This window comes from Photinus pyralis, unplaced genomic scaffold (assembly GCF_008802855.1).
Source record: "Photinus pyralis isolate 1611_PpyrPB1 unplaced genomic scaffold, Ppyr1.3 Ppyr1.4_LG9, whole genome shotgun sequence".
NCBI lineage: Eukaryota > Metazoa > Arthropoda > Insecta > Coleoptera > Lampyridae > Photinus > Photinus pyralis.
This window is the reverse complement of record NW_022170878.1, coordinates 11,476,533-11,494,059: the sequence shown is the minus strand read 5'-3', so window position 1 is coordinate 11,494,059 and position 17,527 is coordinate 11,476,533. Positions and strand designations below refer to the sequence as shown.

General features: G+C 45.5%; 1 protein-coding gene across 1 annotated transcript; it reads left to right on the top strand.

The window, feature by feature from the left end:
- Positions 1-2,562: 2,562 nt before the first annotated feature.
- On the top strand, positions 2,563-17,348 carry LOC116180397 (small subunit processome component 20 homolog). The gene is made up of 12 exons (XM_031500367.1): positions 2,563-2,704; positions 2,750-3,036; positions 3,087-3,420; positions 5,148-6,853; positions 10,142-10,276; positions 10,332-12,804; positions 12,860-13,050; positions 14,377-14,632; positions 14,681-15,454; positions 15,577-15,969; positions 16,016-16,198; positions 16,248-17,348. The coding sequence occupies exons 1-12, from the start codon at positions 2,660-2,662 to the stop codon at positions 17,331-17,333; spliced, it is 7,863 nt and encodes a 2,620-aa protein (XP_031356227.1). The 5' UTR covers positions 2,563-2,659; the 3' UTR covers positions 17,334-17,348.
- Positions 17,349-17,527: the final 179 nt, after the last annotated feature.

The following is a 17,527-nucleotide window of genomic DNA, read 5'->3' as shown; positions in this document are numbered from 1 at the left end:
GTCTTCCTTTTAAATTTTTGTTCTTTATACAAGAAGAATCTCAAAAAAAGACAAAAAAGGCTATAAAGAAGAGGTTTTTTTCTATGCGCAATAAGAACGTCCCACCACACATAGTATGGAATACCCCCAGAATATACAGTGTGTCCCATGTAGAACGCATAGGGAAACGGCAATGTATTTTTTCGCACAGGATACACGAGGCTTTTGAAATGAGCGTTCAACCATTTAAAGTATTTAAACAAAGGTTCAACGTACTTCTAGCATCAGGTAAGCGCAATAACGTACGTTGAAAATTCCTACCACAAGATGGCGCACTATTAAACACGAAGGAAAACATGGTATTCGAGTATTTTTAAAAATTTTTTACATCCTGCATATCCATCCTTGTTTTGGCTTTCACCCTGTATCACCTATAATTCTGGAATTAGAAGAAACTACTCTCTTTATTAATTTATTCCCGGAAATCAACAATCAATAGATGGCGCTGTAAAACGATAGATACATAAAGTTATTATTATTAAGATGGTATAGATGGAGCTGAACAAGCAATACAACCTCCTTTCGAACATAAACATGGAAGTAGATGTTTTACAGAAATTTGCAATAGATGTCGCCCACTCCGTGAGTCTGCAATCAATAAATTTATAGCCTGCCAAAGGATATTCGAATTCGGGAGGTTGGTGGCCCTGCAAAAAAAATGTCTGCGCTTCACTTCAGAGGCACTGGGTTAATTTCGGACTAGGTGGGTAATTGGGGTAGTTATTTACGCAAACAAATAAATGCTTTAATCACGTTCTGGGAGCGTATGAGGGTAGATCTAGATCCTCCGGAACAAATGGCCGACGTGCCACATCTGTCAACGCACAACACTTCATTATATAGCTGTGTTAATTGCTTAAAACAACATCTTTTAACACACAAAACTTCCAAAGATTACACATCCCCTTAACTCAACATAATCAGTTCACATTTTGCCTTATTTAATGTACGCTTCATTATAATTATTGGTCGATAGGTGAAATCTTTGGAAGTCTTGCGTGTTATAAGTTGTTGCTTTAAATGAGGTCGAAAAACCTGCACATATTGTAAACACGGGGTTTGGCGCCATCTATGTGGCGAACTTGTAACTTCTCGGTACATACACTTGTACAAGTATGTACACATGTACGTTAGATGGCGCCACATGGTTCAAAAACTCGCACACAAATATATGGTAATGTAAATTAATTATATATTAAATTATTGTTGAATTTATAACGGCCATTTATAACACGTACATTTTTACCACATTTAATAACACGGGCGCGGATTCCACCATTTATCACTTTGGAATCGACATTAAAACCGACACTAAATGAGAAAATATACGTTTTGTCATCCTGATACATCAGTACAGAAAAAGTTTGGAACAGGAGAACATAATAGGGCCAAATGTCATTTCCCCCGTTTCTGTGATACTGTTACTAGAATTTTTGAAACAGAAATTTGTATCAGGAGGGTAGATGTCTATCCATATTTTCTTATGCTATATATTTTACTTTTCACGTACCCATCCGTGATCCTGACCACGATTTTTAAAGCACAAATCGGTACCGGGCGAACATAAGACGTGACGAGCTGTCTGCAATATTTCGGAATTTTATTGCAGAAAAGGAAAATATGCCTTTTATCATTAACCTTCTTCCGTTTGTTTGATCCTGGTGTTTTTGTTTTTGCGTCTTTGCGAGCCTGATCACTAAAATGGGGTAGCAAGAGATCCTGTCACATTAGTAACAAGAAAAATTTGTGATAGGGCAATGTAATCGGAGAAAAATGTAAAGTAAAAAGGCAAATTTGTATCAGGAGAACATAATGAATTTGTCTTGATATTAAATATTTCACCTACTCACGCTTCTGTATAGTAAAAATGGAATTCTTTACAGAACCTAGTGGTCAGGGGGGGGGGGTCTGGTCATTAAATATTTCACCTCCTTGCGTTTTAATAATCTTGATACAACATTCTTAAAACAAGGTTTCTATTAGGAAGACATAATAGGCGAGGAGTTGCCCGTAAATAATTGTTTGAGGCACGCAAATAGTATGTTCCAAATGCGTATAAATATCTCAGTTTCTCACGTTTCTGTGATTGTGGTGATACGTCTTTTACACATAGATGAATATCAGGAAAGCATGTCTGTAATATGCTGGGCTATCTAAGGAAGGGAGAGAACGCGTAAAAACAGGGAAAGGTTTCAAGTTATACTAACAAGTAGATGGGGGAAAAATGTGATTGTGTTCCCAGAAGGATCTACGCTAGGCCTCATAGAAGCGCCCAAGTGTTCCCTAATGAAGCCAGAGAGCGCATTAGGTCGAGAGAACGTGCCCCGAGACTAGACAAGGTCAGGGCGAGTGCAAGGAAAGTGGTCAGTCAAGAGGTTGTAGTTAATACGAGAGTGTCGCCAAAGAGATGCAGGTGGCGCCAAAAGGTCCAAAGAAGAGCCCAAAAGTGTGTGACTAGCCTACACATAATTAATATTCGTAGGTGTACATAATGACAAATACATGAAAAGTGGCAACGCTGCATTTTGTTTTTGTAGAGTAGCACGTGTTTTGTAACATAACCTCAAAGTATGTAAACGTCAAACTTACATTTTAGTTTGTAAATAAAAATAGGGACAAGATGAAGAACAAACCCTTACGGCATAAGGAGTCAAACACATTTAAGGTAACAACCCCCTAACGGCTTGCAAAACTTAAACTCAATGTACAGTTTCAACCGTTTGCGGAACGTATAGCGAACATCAACATCGACATATTTCACCGCATAGGCCACGAAAATGAGGAACCCGACGAGGAACACAGCTGCCTATTGTATCAATCGATTGTGAAATGGGACACACTAAACTTGTCAGATCCGTATAACCAATTCAGACGTGAAATCGGACCGCACAATCTCATCACGCTACCACAGCTCATTCACAAGAAGGATCACGTGGCCGCCACCCTTTTAAAGCATCTGCGTCTTAAAAATATCCTCTCGATACAGGCACTTTTAGAGTAAGCACTTCCTTCCTCGTTTTCACGCTGTACACTTTCGTACTCCGCAGGATTGTGGTGGCGTTTGTTAACGACCTACGGCAGGATTTCTACCCGTACTACCCCGACTTTCTGCGCGTCATCATCGACCTGCTGAATACGAAGGAGACCGAACAGTTGGAGTGGACGTTCACGTGCCTCGCGTATCTCTTCAAGTTTCTGTGGCGTCCGCTGGTGAAGGAGGTGAAGACCGTCTTCGGCAGCCTGCTGCCGCTTCTGTCGGACGCGAGGCCCGATTACATCAACGATTTCGCGGCGCAGAGCTTCGCCTTCGTCGTCCGAAAGGTGAAGGATTGGCCGAGCTTTTTGGGTACGCTCGTGAAGGTCGTGCGGAGTACCGGACAGGTAAGTGGGTGGTGGTAACACAACAATTGAAAACCTATCGGGGAAAGAAAGTAGGCTAAGTGAACCGTTGATGGTAGGTAAAGTGATCATTTTAACTGCAAGGGTAGATAAAGAGTGAAAGAGATGATTGTGCATTCTAATGACATCTGTCATTCTTATTTCAAATGGCACCATTTGCAAAAACCATAATGCTAAGAGTGCACCGGTGGGTCGGGGGGGTTATTTTTAACCCTCAGGAGAAAGATACAGGTTTAATGTTCATTTGGTCATAAAACCTTTGTGTACTGGGGAATATTCGATACCTCCCAGCCCTCCGGTGTTATGGTGTGGTGTTAAGTGGTAAGGGTAGTAAACATTTTGAGGGAAAATATAGCACTGGGCGGTATTTCATACCTCTCAGACCCCTGGTGGTAGGCTCTCCGCCAAAACCTTCAGCCATAAGGACTCTTTCCAAAAATGATGATGGTACGTGGTAAGCATACTAAACATTTTGGGTGAAAATGGTATTACTTAACCCCCCCCCCCCCCCCAGTGGTATGTTTTTCTCCAAAACGTTCAGCTCTTTTCAAAAACGATGATTTAAGTTGTAAGGGTACTAAACATTTTGGGGGGAAATATAGCACCGGAGGGTTTTGGTGGGTGGGGGGAGCCTTTGCTGTTGTCAGTTTAGATTCTCAAATTTGACATATCCCAACCTTAAATTTTTGGGAGATACGCGATCTCAAATCCTCTCAGGGTCAATAGATCATGGGAGATTTGCTTCTCTATCTCAAAACGACGTCAATCACTCCCTCCAACCACATTATACAGGGCGTTTCAAAAAGAATCATCCGATTTTGTAGGTTTATAATTTCAATACTAATAATAATATGGACATGAGGTTAATTTTATATTAAAGGATAACTAATAAAGTTTTTTTATACACCATTTACAGGTGCTCAATATGGCCCCCTTGAGATGCACGGCATATGTCTATGCGATACTCAAATTCGTCCCACACCTTAGCTAGCATTTTGACAATAACTGATCTGGGCGTTGACAGAAGCGCGCTACTGCTACCTAGCGGAAACCACGCGAAACTCGAGAGCTTCCTCTTACTAACAGTACATTGTTCTATCAAATCGGACTTATAGATGAATAGCAATAAATTTTTAAAATCGGATGATTCTTTTTGAAACGCCCTGTATAATAACCTCAATCCTTGTCGGTCTTGTGTTAGATATTGGAAGTCGTCGTATTCTTAACATTTTGTTTGTACTTTTTAGAAAGAGAAATAATATTTAGACGTTACCGGCTTGAGGTTATTAGCTATAACTCTCGCCAGGAAAGATTGCCGGTCACAGCACACCTTGTGTCAATTTACAATCTTTTTTTTTTTAAGATGCGAGCGACTTCCGAAATAGGATCGTTGAACGAAATGATTTTTTGTTCAACATTGGCACGATCCCATCCCGGAAGTCGCTCACATCTTTAGAAAAACACAGATTGTAGACCGGGATCAGGTCTTCTGTGACCGGCAATCTTTCCTGGCGAGAGGTTTATACACGTTGAGATAAAGATGCTCCAACTCGTGCCATTAGATCTTTTAATGACATTATGAATTATGGGCAAGCGTGCGTGGATCGCATCCCAAATGAAAATCAGTAGTTGCTCGCCTCAATGCACCACGCGACCACAACTCGCTTATAAAATTAAATGTCATGGTCTAAATGAGTCAAATTTTTTAGGCAAGCGAAGGGTGCGGGAAGCTGCTATTTGAAGTGATCTACGGTGTGAATGGTCAGTTTCACAGCTGCGCCGACGCCATTCTCCCATTTTTGATCCAATCGTTGGAGAGCGACAAGTTTCCGCGCGAGACACTGTTCGAGATCGTCGAAGAGGTCGTCACCAACATCTGCGCGCGCATCAAGGCTCCGAAATCCGAGCCGTTTTGGAAAGCCTGCATCGGCAACATCGAGCGATTGCTAGAAGCGCCGCCGAGCGATGAGTCCATCGGTTACATCGAGTGCAACCTGAAGTTGCTCGGTCAAGCGGTCGAGTGTAAAGGCGGTAAGCTACTGGTCGCGCCACTTCCGCTCGTGGACGTCATTGTAAAGCTGCTCTCCGCGGGCGAGCTACCCGAACGACTGTTGCTTTTGGTCTCCCAAATTTCGGTGTTAATTTTGTTGTCGGAGACGATTACCTTACCGCAAGAATACGCCGGTACGCTTACTCGCAAGATTTTGTCGAAATCGAAGATTGTGCTGCACTTCGTCGATTTAATCAAGGGCTACTCCGCGTTCGAGCATCTGATTTTGCCGACTTTTCTAGAGCGGGCGATTGCCGGCGGTTTGACCGCGGATTTTCTGCATGTGCTCACCCGGGTTGTACTCCATAAGTCGCCCCCGTGTCAGGGGGGGTTGCGCTTGGCGTCTTGGGTTAAGTACCCGATTGAGCTTGGAGAGTGCACTGGGAAGGTTGTCGATCTGCTGTCCTTGGATCCGTTTCAGGAGGCAGACAGTTATTTATGCGCCCTGATATGTTTGCCCCATCTGAGCGGTGTGTCGGTTTCTGAGATCTTGGCGGCTAAAGTGAGGCTGCTGTGCGAGCGATTCGCTTCGTCTCCTGACCCGAAGACCTCCTTTCTACTGATGGCCACCGTAGAATGCGCAGTGCATTTGTCGCCGCCTGAAGTGGTGGAGTGGTTGGATTTAATCCTCGAAACGCTTTTGACATCGTGCACTAAGCCGAAATTCGTAATCGCCCTGAAAACTCTCGACCTATACCTCACTGCGATTTCCGATTCTGACCGAATCACTTTCGATCTTCTTCTAACAGTACACAAAGCTTTAGTGGGCAACTTCAGTTCGCCTTATCACGAGATGCGCTTGTACACTGCGCATGTCTACACGCTTTTCGCTCGGCTTCCCGAATTATTAACGAGCGAGTCCGACGCCGAGTGGAGGGTCTTCCACTTGTGTTACAATGTCGAAACGATCACGCCGCAAATACAAACGTACAGGGACCAGCTACACGATCTCGAACTGCTCTCGTTCGGCAAGCCTCAAATGGAAATGTGCAACGCTACCGCGTTTCGCACTTTACCCCTACGCTACCTGTGCGGTGTGTTGTACATGAACTTTCGGCTTCTGTGGGAACCGACCATTAACATAATAGCCACGCACGCCCAAGGCATGGAACTGAACGAGTTCTGGGAGGTCTTCGCGGGCGAATTGAAGCTCGCCGCGGCGAACGTTAACGATCCTTTACCGTGCGACGAACTCCAGCTCGATTGCGCGTTTCTACACGAACTCTACCGATCGGCGTGCCGATTCGAGACGAAACCCGGCTTCGTCAACTATCGACTGCTGCTGTGGAAGGCGTTGGCCGGTTTTCCGGAGGTTGCCGAAAGAAAATCGAGGGACGTGTCGGAATTGTTTCTCAAGTTTATCGAGTAAGTACCCAAATGTCCCCTAGAACGAGGGGCGAGGTTTGGAAGGGGACGAGTTAAAGGTATCATTCTTTCATTATTCGCGTTCGTTCGAACTGTAGTCTTGATATTTTCAACATTTTAGCAAATTTAGATTTGCGGAGAAGTTCGTAGTTTCCGTTAGCGATCATATGTTTGTTCTACGTAATTGAATTCTATAGCGCGTTGAAGTTTTTATGGCTTTAGGAAATGGTGCGCTCCAGGAAATAAGAAATAATTACTGTTATGTGCGCAAAAAATGCAGGGTGCAGAAAATTCGCATGGATTGGCGGGGGGGTTCAACGAATCTAATTGACTTTTGAAAGGAGACGGTTCACTTTGTTATTAGACGCCATTTTGAGAGGCGTTAATTAATCAGTAAAAATAGGTAGGGATTAGTCTGCAGAAACTTTTGTAGATTGCGTTGCGGTTTTTGAGTCAACGAAGCGCTACTTAAAAAAATTAAGCGCGAGAGATTTCGGGCGTTGTTGATGTCACGCGAATTTTTCAAAGAGGGCACATTTTCGGCTGGAAGGTTAAAATAATAATAGTAATATTTTGCATTCACTTGGGTCTGGGATATCAGAGCAAGAATTGTTTAGCAAAAAGGTAAATTTGTTCTCTGAGGTGGGGAATCCGGCAAAGTTTTTGAAAACAATCCGAACCATTGGTTGCGGGAGCATCAATTTTGCAGTTACAAAATCATTTGGCTTTGGATAACGAATTTGTTAACCGTACAGCTGAAAGTAAACAGAGATTTGGGCTCCCGGTTAAAAAAATGATGACAAACTTTACGCTTTACCAGTTAGGTAACGACACAGAAGCGAGTTTATTGAATGTGCCGGTTTGTTGCACTACAAGAAAGGATTATTGTGTCATCGGACGAAATAAAGACTACCGTACGTTTTAGTAGTATAAAATAAACGACCGTATTTCGACAAAGGACAAACTAATAGAGCGCGCCAGTATATTTTCTTTGCTGCAAAGCTATTATTAAAAATTCAGTGTAGTGATTTTTTCGCCGGGGACACCACAAAACAAGGTAACTCCTTAGTGACATCTTTGTTTTTCGTAATCGCATAATACTTTCTATTAAATGTTAATATTCGGCCGTCTACAGACGCGTTAACATGTATATTAGTTTGGTCGAGCCCCATCATCCAGAGTTTACGCGTTGGTAGTGATGCATTCTTTCTGGGTGTCAATTTTCTGTAAACTTGAAAAATAAAGACACCTAGGAAAACGCTATGTCAGTACAGAATCTTTTTTGTTTTACTTTTTTTTTCTTTTGCCAATTTGAAATGAATAATTTGTCGTTTTTTAAGAGTCGCGTAGGTTTTCATTATCGCATCTCTCCTCTCCTCTCTCTTTCTAGTTTCGCTCGGATTATTAACGAGCTCCTAGTGTCCGTTCGTTAGCACGATATCTCGAAAACGAATGGACCGATTACGATTAAATTTTGCAGGTGGATATATAAAATTTGTGGATCGCAATTGACAATGTAGGCCATAAAATAAGGAAGGAAGTTATTCCATACCCCCCAGACCACCAATTCGAGCAAATCGCCATCGAACGTACCACCGGTGGGATATGGAATACTCTTCAGTAAAAGGAAAATTCAATGACCTATTCCCTACAATCATAATGGTCACCATGCATTTTGTTTGGGGGGGGGGGGGGCTTTTGGAGCGCATTCTCTATCAAAGGTACTCTCATTTTTGGCGCATTTTTAAGAATTAAAAACAAGTACAAATTGTGCACAACCCTTGTGCATTTTTTTAAAACACCCCTACGAAATTTCTTCCACAAATAAGAAAGTTGGCACTGCACATCCTACACAAAACCAAATTTGGAAAATGTCGCTACATTTGCTTTTATTCCAAGTGGCTATGTATCAAATTTCATTTAAATCCCTCCAGAAATAAGAAAGTTGGCACTGCGCATGGGCAAAACTAGTTCCACTTCCTCCCCTCTTCTTCCTCCACCCCGTACTTTGATAAGAGGACAGAAAGAAGGGCAGTAGTTTGTAGAAAACTGTTCCTTCCGTTGAGAACTTTAATTAGAATACAATGAGAGATAAAATTAATTCCCCCCCCCCCCCCGTCAGGCCCCGTCGCTCACTGATCTCGAAAAAGAGTCGAACGGGAAAGTTATAGTTTGTACAAACCAATTTATTTCGATGAGACCTTTCATTGGAATACCATAAAGGTAGAACGTGCCCCCCCCCCCCCATTTTCTAAAGTCTAAGTTGGCACCTCTAAAGGCATGCGTATGCAAAATCTGAGACCCATTGGTTGTCGTTATGCACGTTTTACTTTCAAAAATAGCATCTCAGGAAATAATTCGTGGGGGGGGGGGGCTTTTAGACGGCGAAATTTGATGGCCGTCTGGCACACCTTGAAGGTATAGGCTACCTACTGCAAAAAATTCCAGGACTCTAGGACCATTCCCCTAGAAGTAGTTCAAAACGGTAGAAGTGGGTCCGGACGGACGGACGGACAAAACGCATGCAATAGCACCTTTTCTTTATTCTTAAAAAGTCCTGGAATTGATTGCAGTAGGTTGCTTATACCTTGAAGGTGTGCCAGACGGCCATCAAATTTCGCTATCTAAACCCCCCTATCCCCCCACGAATTATTTCCTGAGATGCTGTTTTTGAAAGTAAAAAGTGCATAGCTTATACATACGACAACCAATTGGTCTCAGATTTTGCATACGCATGCCTTTAGGTGGTGCTAAGTTACACTTTAGGAAATGGGGGGGGGGGGGGACAAACACGCGTTCTACCATGGTATTCTAATGAAAGGTCTCGGGTGGGGGGGGGGGTCAACAAAATTATCTTCTCATTGTATTCTAATTAAAGGTCTAAACGAAAGGAACCATTTTCTTCCAACTATTGCTCTTCTTTCTGTCCTCTTATCAATGTACGGGGTGGTGGGGGAGGGGGGTGGACCTAGTTTTATCCTTCATGGTACTCTAACGAAAGGTCTCAACGAAAGGAATTAATTTCTACCAACCCTAGCTCTCCCCCTCGACCTCTTATCGTGGGCGATTGAGACGTCTGCAATAAATATATCCATTGGTGATGTCATAACAAAAGCTATTTCGGTTAGTGCTTTATTTTTTGTGGTTCATTTCCAGGATATAAGCGAATAATCGAAAAATGATACTTTTAACCCACCTCCCCTACCCGAGTTCCCCACGCCCCGTTTCCCTACTGACCGAAGTCTGGAGGAGGCGTAAAAAAAAATGGGATGACAGTACTTATTTTAGGGAGGAATACATCAAAAATAACGGAGAGATAGCGGCGAAATGGAATATTAAGGAAAATAAGACTGACGAATCCGTACAAGAGGATGCTCCCATCAAGGATGCAACTTTTAAATTGAAGGGGCAAAGTAAACTGAAGTAATTAATTGCACCCCCGCTTAACTTGTCGCGTGTGTAACTTTTGTAATTCCAGGCTGCTGCTGCACCATCTGGCGATATTTGCCAGGGTTAGAAACCCGATGGGAATGTACCGCGAACCGGAACTGTTCAAGGTTTACAACGATCTGCTGCCGCACAAGCACCACGAGGTCCAGAAGCTCGCAATGGACTGCATCATGACCTACAAGAATAAATCACTGACGCCGTACCGCGAGCACCTCTACAACTTGATTAACGAGAAAAACGTGAAGGAGGAGCTGGCAACGTTCAGGGTCGACACGGACAGTTCCGTCGTCCAAGCGGAACATCGCGAACATCTGATACCGGTCGTACTGAACATCGTCTACAGCAAGATGTTCGCGAAAACGGGTATGCGCACCGGCGGGAAGTCATCGGGTCAGCTGCGCCGAAACCTGGTGCTTCGTTTTCTGGCCGGATGCGAGAAGAGCGAGATGTTCTCGTTCATGCGCATGACTTTTCGATTCTACGCCAAACTGCTCGAAGACGACCTCGCGAACGTCACGCGAAATGTGGACTTAGAAAACGTGATACCTCCGAAACGTCTCCAAAGCACCTTGAACCTCTTGGGCATCGCGTTCGAGCACTTCGGCGGGCTCGGCGGTGACGAACTGCTCGCGTTCCTCCTCAAAGTGCTCTTCGCAATCGGCGCGATTCTCAGAGGTATCTTCGAACAGATCGGCAACGTTCACGCCGGTTACTCCGCGGTTTTGCGCAACCTACGCGTGAGCTCTATCAAAATCGTGGCACGGTTCTTCGAACACTTCGAAACTTACCATTGGACTACCGCCGAAATTAACAACGTGTTCGCCGTCTTCGTCTGGCCCTACCTGGATAAATTAACGGTCGAAGGTATACATAGTCCGACCGCTTTACTAAAGCTCTTCCTCCAGTGGGGCGCGAACCCCAGGTACTTTCCGCTCCTGGTAAAACACCAACACGATAACCAGGCCCAAACGGTCTTACCGCACGTCGCCGCTCTCCTGGTGAACAAAAACTCGCACGTCACCGTTCGTAATGCCATCATGGAAATGTTTGAGAAACTGCTCAGTCTCGAGTCGGAAACCGAGGAGGCGCTTGCGGTCGATGATCTTCTGTCAGTGGAAGCACGGGCGGATGTGAATTACGGCAGCCGCATCACGCTCCCCCACATACCAGCGTTGCTCGACGTGATCAAGCGAAAGCTGTCGGCGAAGTTTAAGAAAATCAGCGAGAGAGAGATTACGATTCTGTCGCGAGTCTCCGAACTGATTCGCGAGCCGGAGATTTGCGACGAAGTTTTAACGTTACTGCTTCCGTTGACCCTTACCAAGTGCAACGAGACCGAGGAGCTCCTCGTCAAGCATCTCAGTACCATATCAAATTTGCTGCGCACGGTCTCGCAGCCGGAGCGCCACCTGCAACAGTTGGCGCCACTGTTCGCCTTCGTCTCCCAGCCGGCTTGCCGCAAGATTCTCTGCGCGACGCTGAGCGGGATGCCCAACTTGGATCTGGTGGAGCAGCTCAACGCTTGGGACGAGCAGTTGGTCGATCAGCCGAATTTCGAGCGGCGCCTCGCCGGTTTTAAAGCCGCGCGACAGCTGGTGGCCGACGATAAGGTCGACGTCACCTTGGGCGTCTTTCTGGTTTACACGTGTTGGTACCTCATCTCCAACGAGTCCGATTTGTCATTGAAAGAGAGCGCCTCGCACTGCTGGAAGAGCGTCTCCGTCGCACTGATAAGGAAGTACGAGAAATCGGAGCGGTTCGGTTACATCATGAATGACGTCCTCTTCGATTTAATCCGCAGAGGTTTGAGGAGTAAGAGCAACGACGCGTGCGACGAGTGCATCTCTCTATTGGGACACCTGGCCAGAGAGTGCCCCGATTCCAACGTCGTCCTGCGCGATTTTAAGAAGCTGACATGTAGCGAAGATATCGAGGTGGACTTCTTCGAGAACCTGGTCCACCTTCAGGTGCACCGGCGCGAGAGGGCGCTCTTTAAGTTCTGCCAGGTGTTTCGAGCCGAAAGAAACGTGGCGCACTCCCGAACGCTTACCCAGTTCGTCCTCCCGATAATTTCCATTTACCTGTGCCAGGCGAAATACGCCGGCAATTCTAAAATTGTCAAAGCGGCAATTGGGGTGTTAAAAACCACCTGTCGATTACTACCTTGGCATCAGTACGAAGGTGTTTTGCGCTTTTACCTGAAGAAGTTACACGGGGACTTTGTCTATCAGGACCAGTTGGTCAAAAGCACCGTTGCCATATTGGAGGCGTTTCATTTTGATCTTAGCAAGGGACTTGTAACTCCGGTGAAAGCGAGCGACGCTCAAGAAACCGACACTGTGGCAAAGCAAGATGGTCAACTCCTTGAAGAGGGCTCCGATGACGAAATCGATCAGCTTTTAAACACCGAAGCGACGGACGAAGCTGAAGTTATCAAACCCGCTGACAATTTACACGTTCTAAGCCATTCGTCCGCGACAAAAGTTATCAGGACCATTCAGGTGAGGCGATAATCAAACGTGGAAAAACGTTAAAACGCTCTTATTTTTATTGCAGTTGGTTTTGTTGCCGCAACTGCATAAGGCGTTCTCTGAAATGACCAAGCACGATAAAATGCACAAGGTCAATCGTAAAAAGTTGAGCGTCGAGAAAGAGGAGGAGGATATTTCGAGAATTCCGATTTCGCTCGCCGTAGTTAAATTGCTGCAGCAACTGCCGAGGGAAATTCTTGAGGCAAATGTGCCCAGGTAAGTGTTCGTGAGATCCTGGTGATGTTTTCTTGCTCAAGACGTTTATCACACTAAATAAAATCCACCCAACGGTAAATTACAGGTGGTTGACTTAACTTAGCTGACCGGTCGACGCAGATTTTAATTTCTATAAAATAAAATCACCCTTCTTGCAGGTGCTTCCCCTAACCGTGACCTTGTATCAACGTGAATTCCTAAAAAAAATAAAAATAAAAGGAAATACGTTAACGGGTTCCCGTTACAAGACCCCCCAGGGATATTTTCTTTCATAAAGTTCAACCCTAAGGTTTTTATAACACTATAGTACTAATGACTTTAAACGTTTTGGGGGAAGAATATTGAATCGGGGGGGGGGGGGAGAACACCTTCCAGGAAAGAAAAAGTCAATGTTCTTTTCCCTACAATTATCATCAGACCATCAGAATGTTAAGGGTTCACAATCGGGGGTCTGGGGGTGTTATACCCCTCAGGGAAGAAAGTTTCCATGTTCGACCTGATTTGGATAGCCATTGAAAGTAATAAAATAGACGCTTATCCCCTACCGCGCATTTCGTGAATTTTGAATCGCGTGTACAAATTATGGTTGACAGCGTTTTTAATTTCAACTATCATGAGATTATCGTATGCTACCCCTCACACCCTCCCCCCCTGGTGATATTTGGTCCCTCCGATGAATGAGATTTGATGCTATTCAATTCATTTCCCTAGAATTACGGATTTATGGCTCAGTGGTAGAGCATTGGGTTATAAATCCGGAGGTCGGATGTTCGAACCTGGGTTGAGGTGAATTTTTCATCTGTGGCGGAGATGGAAATTACGTTAGACCAGTTCCGAGCATTCTACCGGCTACTCCGAATTAGGTTTTCCTGCAATTTTCCTAATTCGTAAGGTAAATACCGGAGTAGTATAGAACAACTTAAGACCTTCTGCAGAGGCACCTCTAAATAGCAAAAAAAAAAAAAAATTAAACTATCACGAGATGCTCATATGCTGGGGGTATTCCATACAATACATCCTCCCGCCCCCCAACTCACCGGCCTTTCTCCCTTAAAACGTTCAGCCTTAGGGATTCTATGCATGGGTACTAAACCTTTTTAAAAGAATACACAACCGGGGGTTTGGGAGTGTTACACCCCTCGGGGAAGAAAGATTCCACTTTCGTGGCCTACAACTATCATGAGATCGTGATATACCTCCTAATTCGACCTGATTTGGATATCCAGTGATAGTAACAAAATAGACGCTTATCCTCTACCGCGCATTCCGTTTATTTTAGATTAGTCTCGTGTGTAGATTACGGTTGAAAGCGTTCAATTTTTCCAGAATTTTTTTAAAACTATCCACCTTCCTAAAATCGCGCCATTACAACGTCCGATGCGCGGCAAGAGAGACGCTCCAGAAGATCATGACCAACTTGGGTCCCAAATATCTTGGCTCGCTTCTGAACGAGATGTCGTCAATTCTCTGCCGAGGATACCAAATTCACGTACTAATAGCGACAGTAAACTCGATCCTCGTTCTTTTAAATGGCCGTTACCAGCCGACGGATATCGATGCGGTTCTCCTAACTGTCATCGACGTAAGTGATGTGTAGTGATCGGGCTTCGTATTTATTCCGTAATTTTAGATATGCAAAAACGAGCTGTTTGGCGATATCGCGAAGGAGAAGGAGGTGAACCAGATCGGCGCGAAGGTGCCGGAGGCGAAAACGATCAGCGGTTACAATACGTTTCAAATTTTGGCGCAGAATATCACAGAGCGTTGTTTCATGGATCTCATTTTGTCGCTGCGCGAAATTCTGGCAACGTCGCAGTCGTTTAAGGTTGTTAATAAGTCGCGCGAATGCTTTCGGTGCATTTCGCTGGGTTTGGTCGAGAATACCTTTATTACCACCGAGTCTCTGCTTAAGTTCGCCTACGGTACCGCCTCGGAGAGTATTCCTGGCCTGCTGGCGAGCACCGCGAAACCGAAGCCGGAGGCGAAGGAGCGAGACCTGCTCGAGAAGCCCAAGGGCGACTGCTTCATAATTCCAGCGGCGCCGGTCAGTCGTTCGGCCCACTTTCGGGCGAAGACCTCCACGAAAAGTAACGCGCACGTCCTTGTCGAGTTCGGACTGAGCTTGTGTAATCTCCTGCTAACGAAGGAGAGGTGCAAAGGGCACGAGTTCGAACCGTTCCTCGATCCTTTCGTGCCCGTTTTTAAGAACTGCCTCCAGTCGCGCCACGTAAAGTTGAGCACGCTGACGCTACAGTGTCTACATCGGATATTCCACTATGATTTGCCATCGGTGCGAGAAAACATTGCGGAAATTACCGAGATCATCTTCGAGATACTCCACAAGTACGCGTCGGCTGGGCTCGGCAAAGGTGATAACTTCGATCTTGTTTTGGCAGCGTTTAAGGTGAGTAATCCTAGGAAAAGTCGGTTTCATTCAGTAAAAAAAAAAACTGTTGCGGGTCGGATTCGAACCTCTGTCAGTCAGTGAAATAGATCACTTTCATGGGAGAGACTTAATTTTTTTAGGCGATGGCGGTGGTCGTGCGGGATGTAAAGTACCACAAAATCGCCAACAGTCAGTTAAAAACTCTTCTTCTGTACGTCGAGCAAGATTTAAACAACAACGATCGGCAAGCGATCGCCTTCACGCTCCTAAAGGCGATTCTCCATCGCAAGATGATGGCCGCCGAAATGCACGCCGTCATGCGGCAGGTGTCGGAGTTGAGCGTCACCTCGGAGCTCCACCACGTGCGCGTCCAGGCCAGATCCGTCTTCAACCAGTTCATCATGAATTATCCGCTTAAGAAGAAAGTCGACTCGCACATCGCCTTTTATGTCTCCCAAACTAAATACCCGATACAATCGGGACGGGAGTCGGCGATAGAGATGATACAAACCTTCATTAACAACTTTCCAATTGTAAGTACCAGGACATCCATTGGTTTCTCTATCCATTATCTTCTAGCCCGTCCTCGTGCAATACAGCGGCACTTTCCTGGTAACACTCGGCGCGCAAATGGTTAACGAAGAGGTCTCGGAGTGCCGCAAAATGATCGCGAGCTGCTTAACCGACATGTTCAAACGGCTGCCGAGGCCCGATTCCGACTCCCTCTTCGATATGATACTCGTCTGGCTTGAGGATGACAAGGTGCGTTTTGACGAGAACGTCCAATCGTTTTTTTGAGTTTTCCTTTCAGATTCTGCACCGACAGTTGGCAGCGCAAGTCTGCGGGTTGCTGGTGACGATCGAAAAATCGACGTTCCAGACTCGCCTGCCCGCGCTACTTCCGGTCCTCCTGCGACAGTTCGAGAGGAACCAGAGCCAGCCGGGCCAGTACGTCCTGCTGAAGACCGCCGAGCCGAAAGACCAGGAGAAAGATCACCACCTCTTTCAGGTTTATCAGATGCTGCTGAAGATCTGCTCGTGCTGTCCGTCATTTCTCCACGAGACGAAGACCGTTCAGATCTTATCGGAGTACAGTCAGAATTTGCTCAGCTACCCGCACGAGTGGGTCCGTTTGGGCGCCGCTCAGTTTCTCGGCTTCACGTTGGCCTCCTTGGACGCGGCGCACCTGAGTAGGTTGTTGCTGTCGAAGGAGACGGAGGAAGGTTACCTTTACAGCGCCCCCGCTTCGGGTCTTAAATCTCTAACGTTAGACTTGTGCGCCCAGCTCGATCCCAGTCACGCTAAAACCGAGCTGGCCGAGCAGGTGATCAAGAACTTGCTGTTCGTTGCGCGCGTCTTGCAAAGTGCTCCGAAGCAAAGCGAGGAGAAGACCGTCAATTTATTGTGGCTAGTGAAATGTTTACGTAGGACAATTAACGCGGAGATCATTAAAACTCCGGCTAACGTTACGCTTCGGACAGCAGTGTTTAAGTGGATAGCGGCCGTGGTCTCGGTTCTGGAGGATGACGCCGTTTCGAGCGTTGCGCACCACTTACTTGCGCCACTCGCGCGAGAGATGAGAACTGCCGACACCGATGCCGCCCTCAAGCAGTTGGCGAAGGAAGTGTCGACGATGTTGAAGAACAAGCTCGGGATCGAGACGTACACGTCGATACTGGCGGCGATTGAGCAAAGCGCGGATGTAAGAAAGGCGGAGCGTAAGCGGGAAAGGGCCCAATTGGCCGTTACCGATCCCGAACAGTTCGCGCAGAAGAAGATTAAGTTAAACGAAAAGAAGAAGGAGTCGAAGAAGCGCAAGATGATATTTATGAAGGGGAAAGGGGTGAAGGTAAAGAAAAGGAAGGTTGTTGAGTTTGATGATTTCGAGTTAATATAAATGATCGTTATTTTGTACTGTGTTTTTATTCGTCTTTAAGTCTATCTTCAGATTACCAAACGCTCCCAAATCTTCTAAAACACAACCAACCACACTCGTCCGCATTATTATCACAAAAAAAATCACAGATAGCAAGATTTTACAGTGGATGTCCTTTGGACGACTGATCTTAGAACCAATATAGGTGCATACAA

Bases quoted from the DNA above. Each gene is read 5' to 3' on its own strand.
- LOC116180397 (XM_031500367.1), top strand. From the start codon at position 2,660: ATGAAGAACAAACCCTTACGGCATAAGGAGTCAAACACATTTAAG. The intron at 2,705-2,749 runs GTAACAACCCCC...CTCAATGTACAG, and splicing joins AGGAGTCAAACACATTTAAG to TTTCAACCGTTTGCGGAACG. The intron at 15,455-15,576 runs GTGAGTAATCCT...TAATTTTTTTAG, and splicing joins TTGTTTTGGCAGCGTTTAAG to GCGATGGCGGTGGTCGTGCG.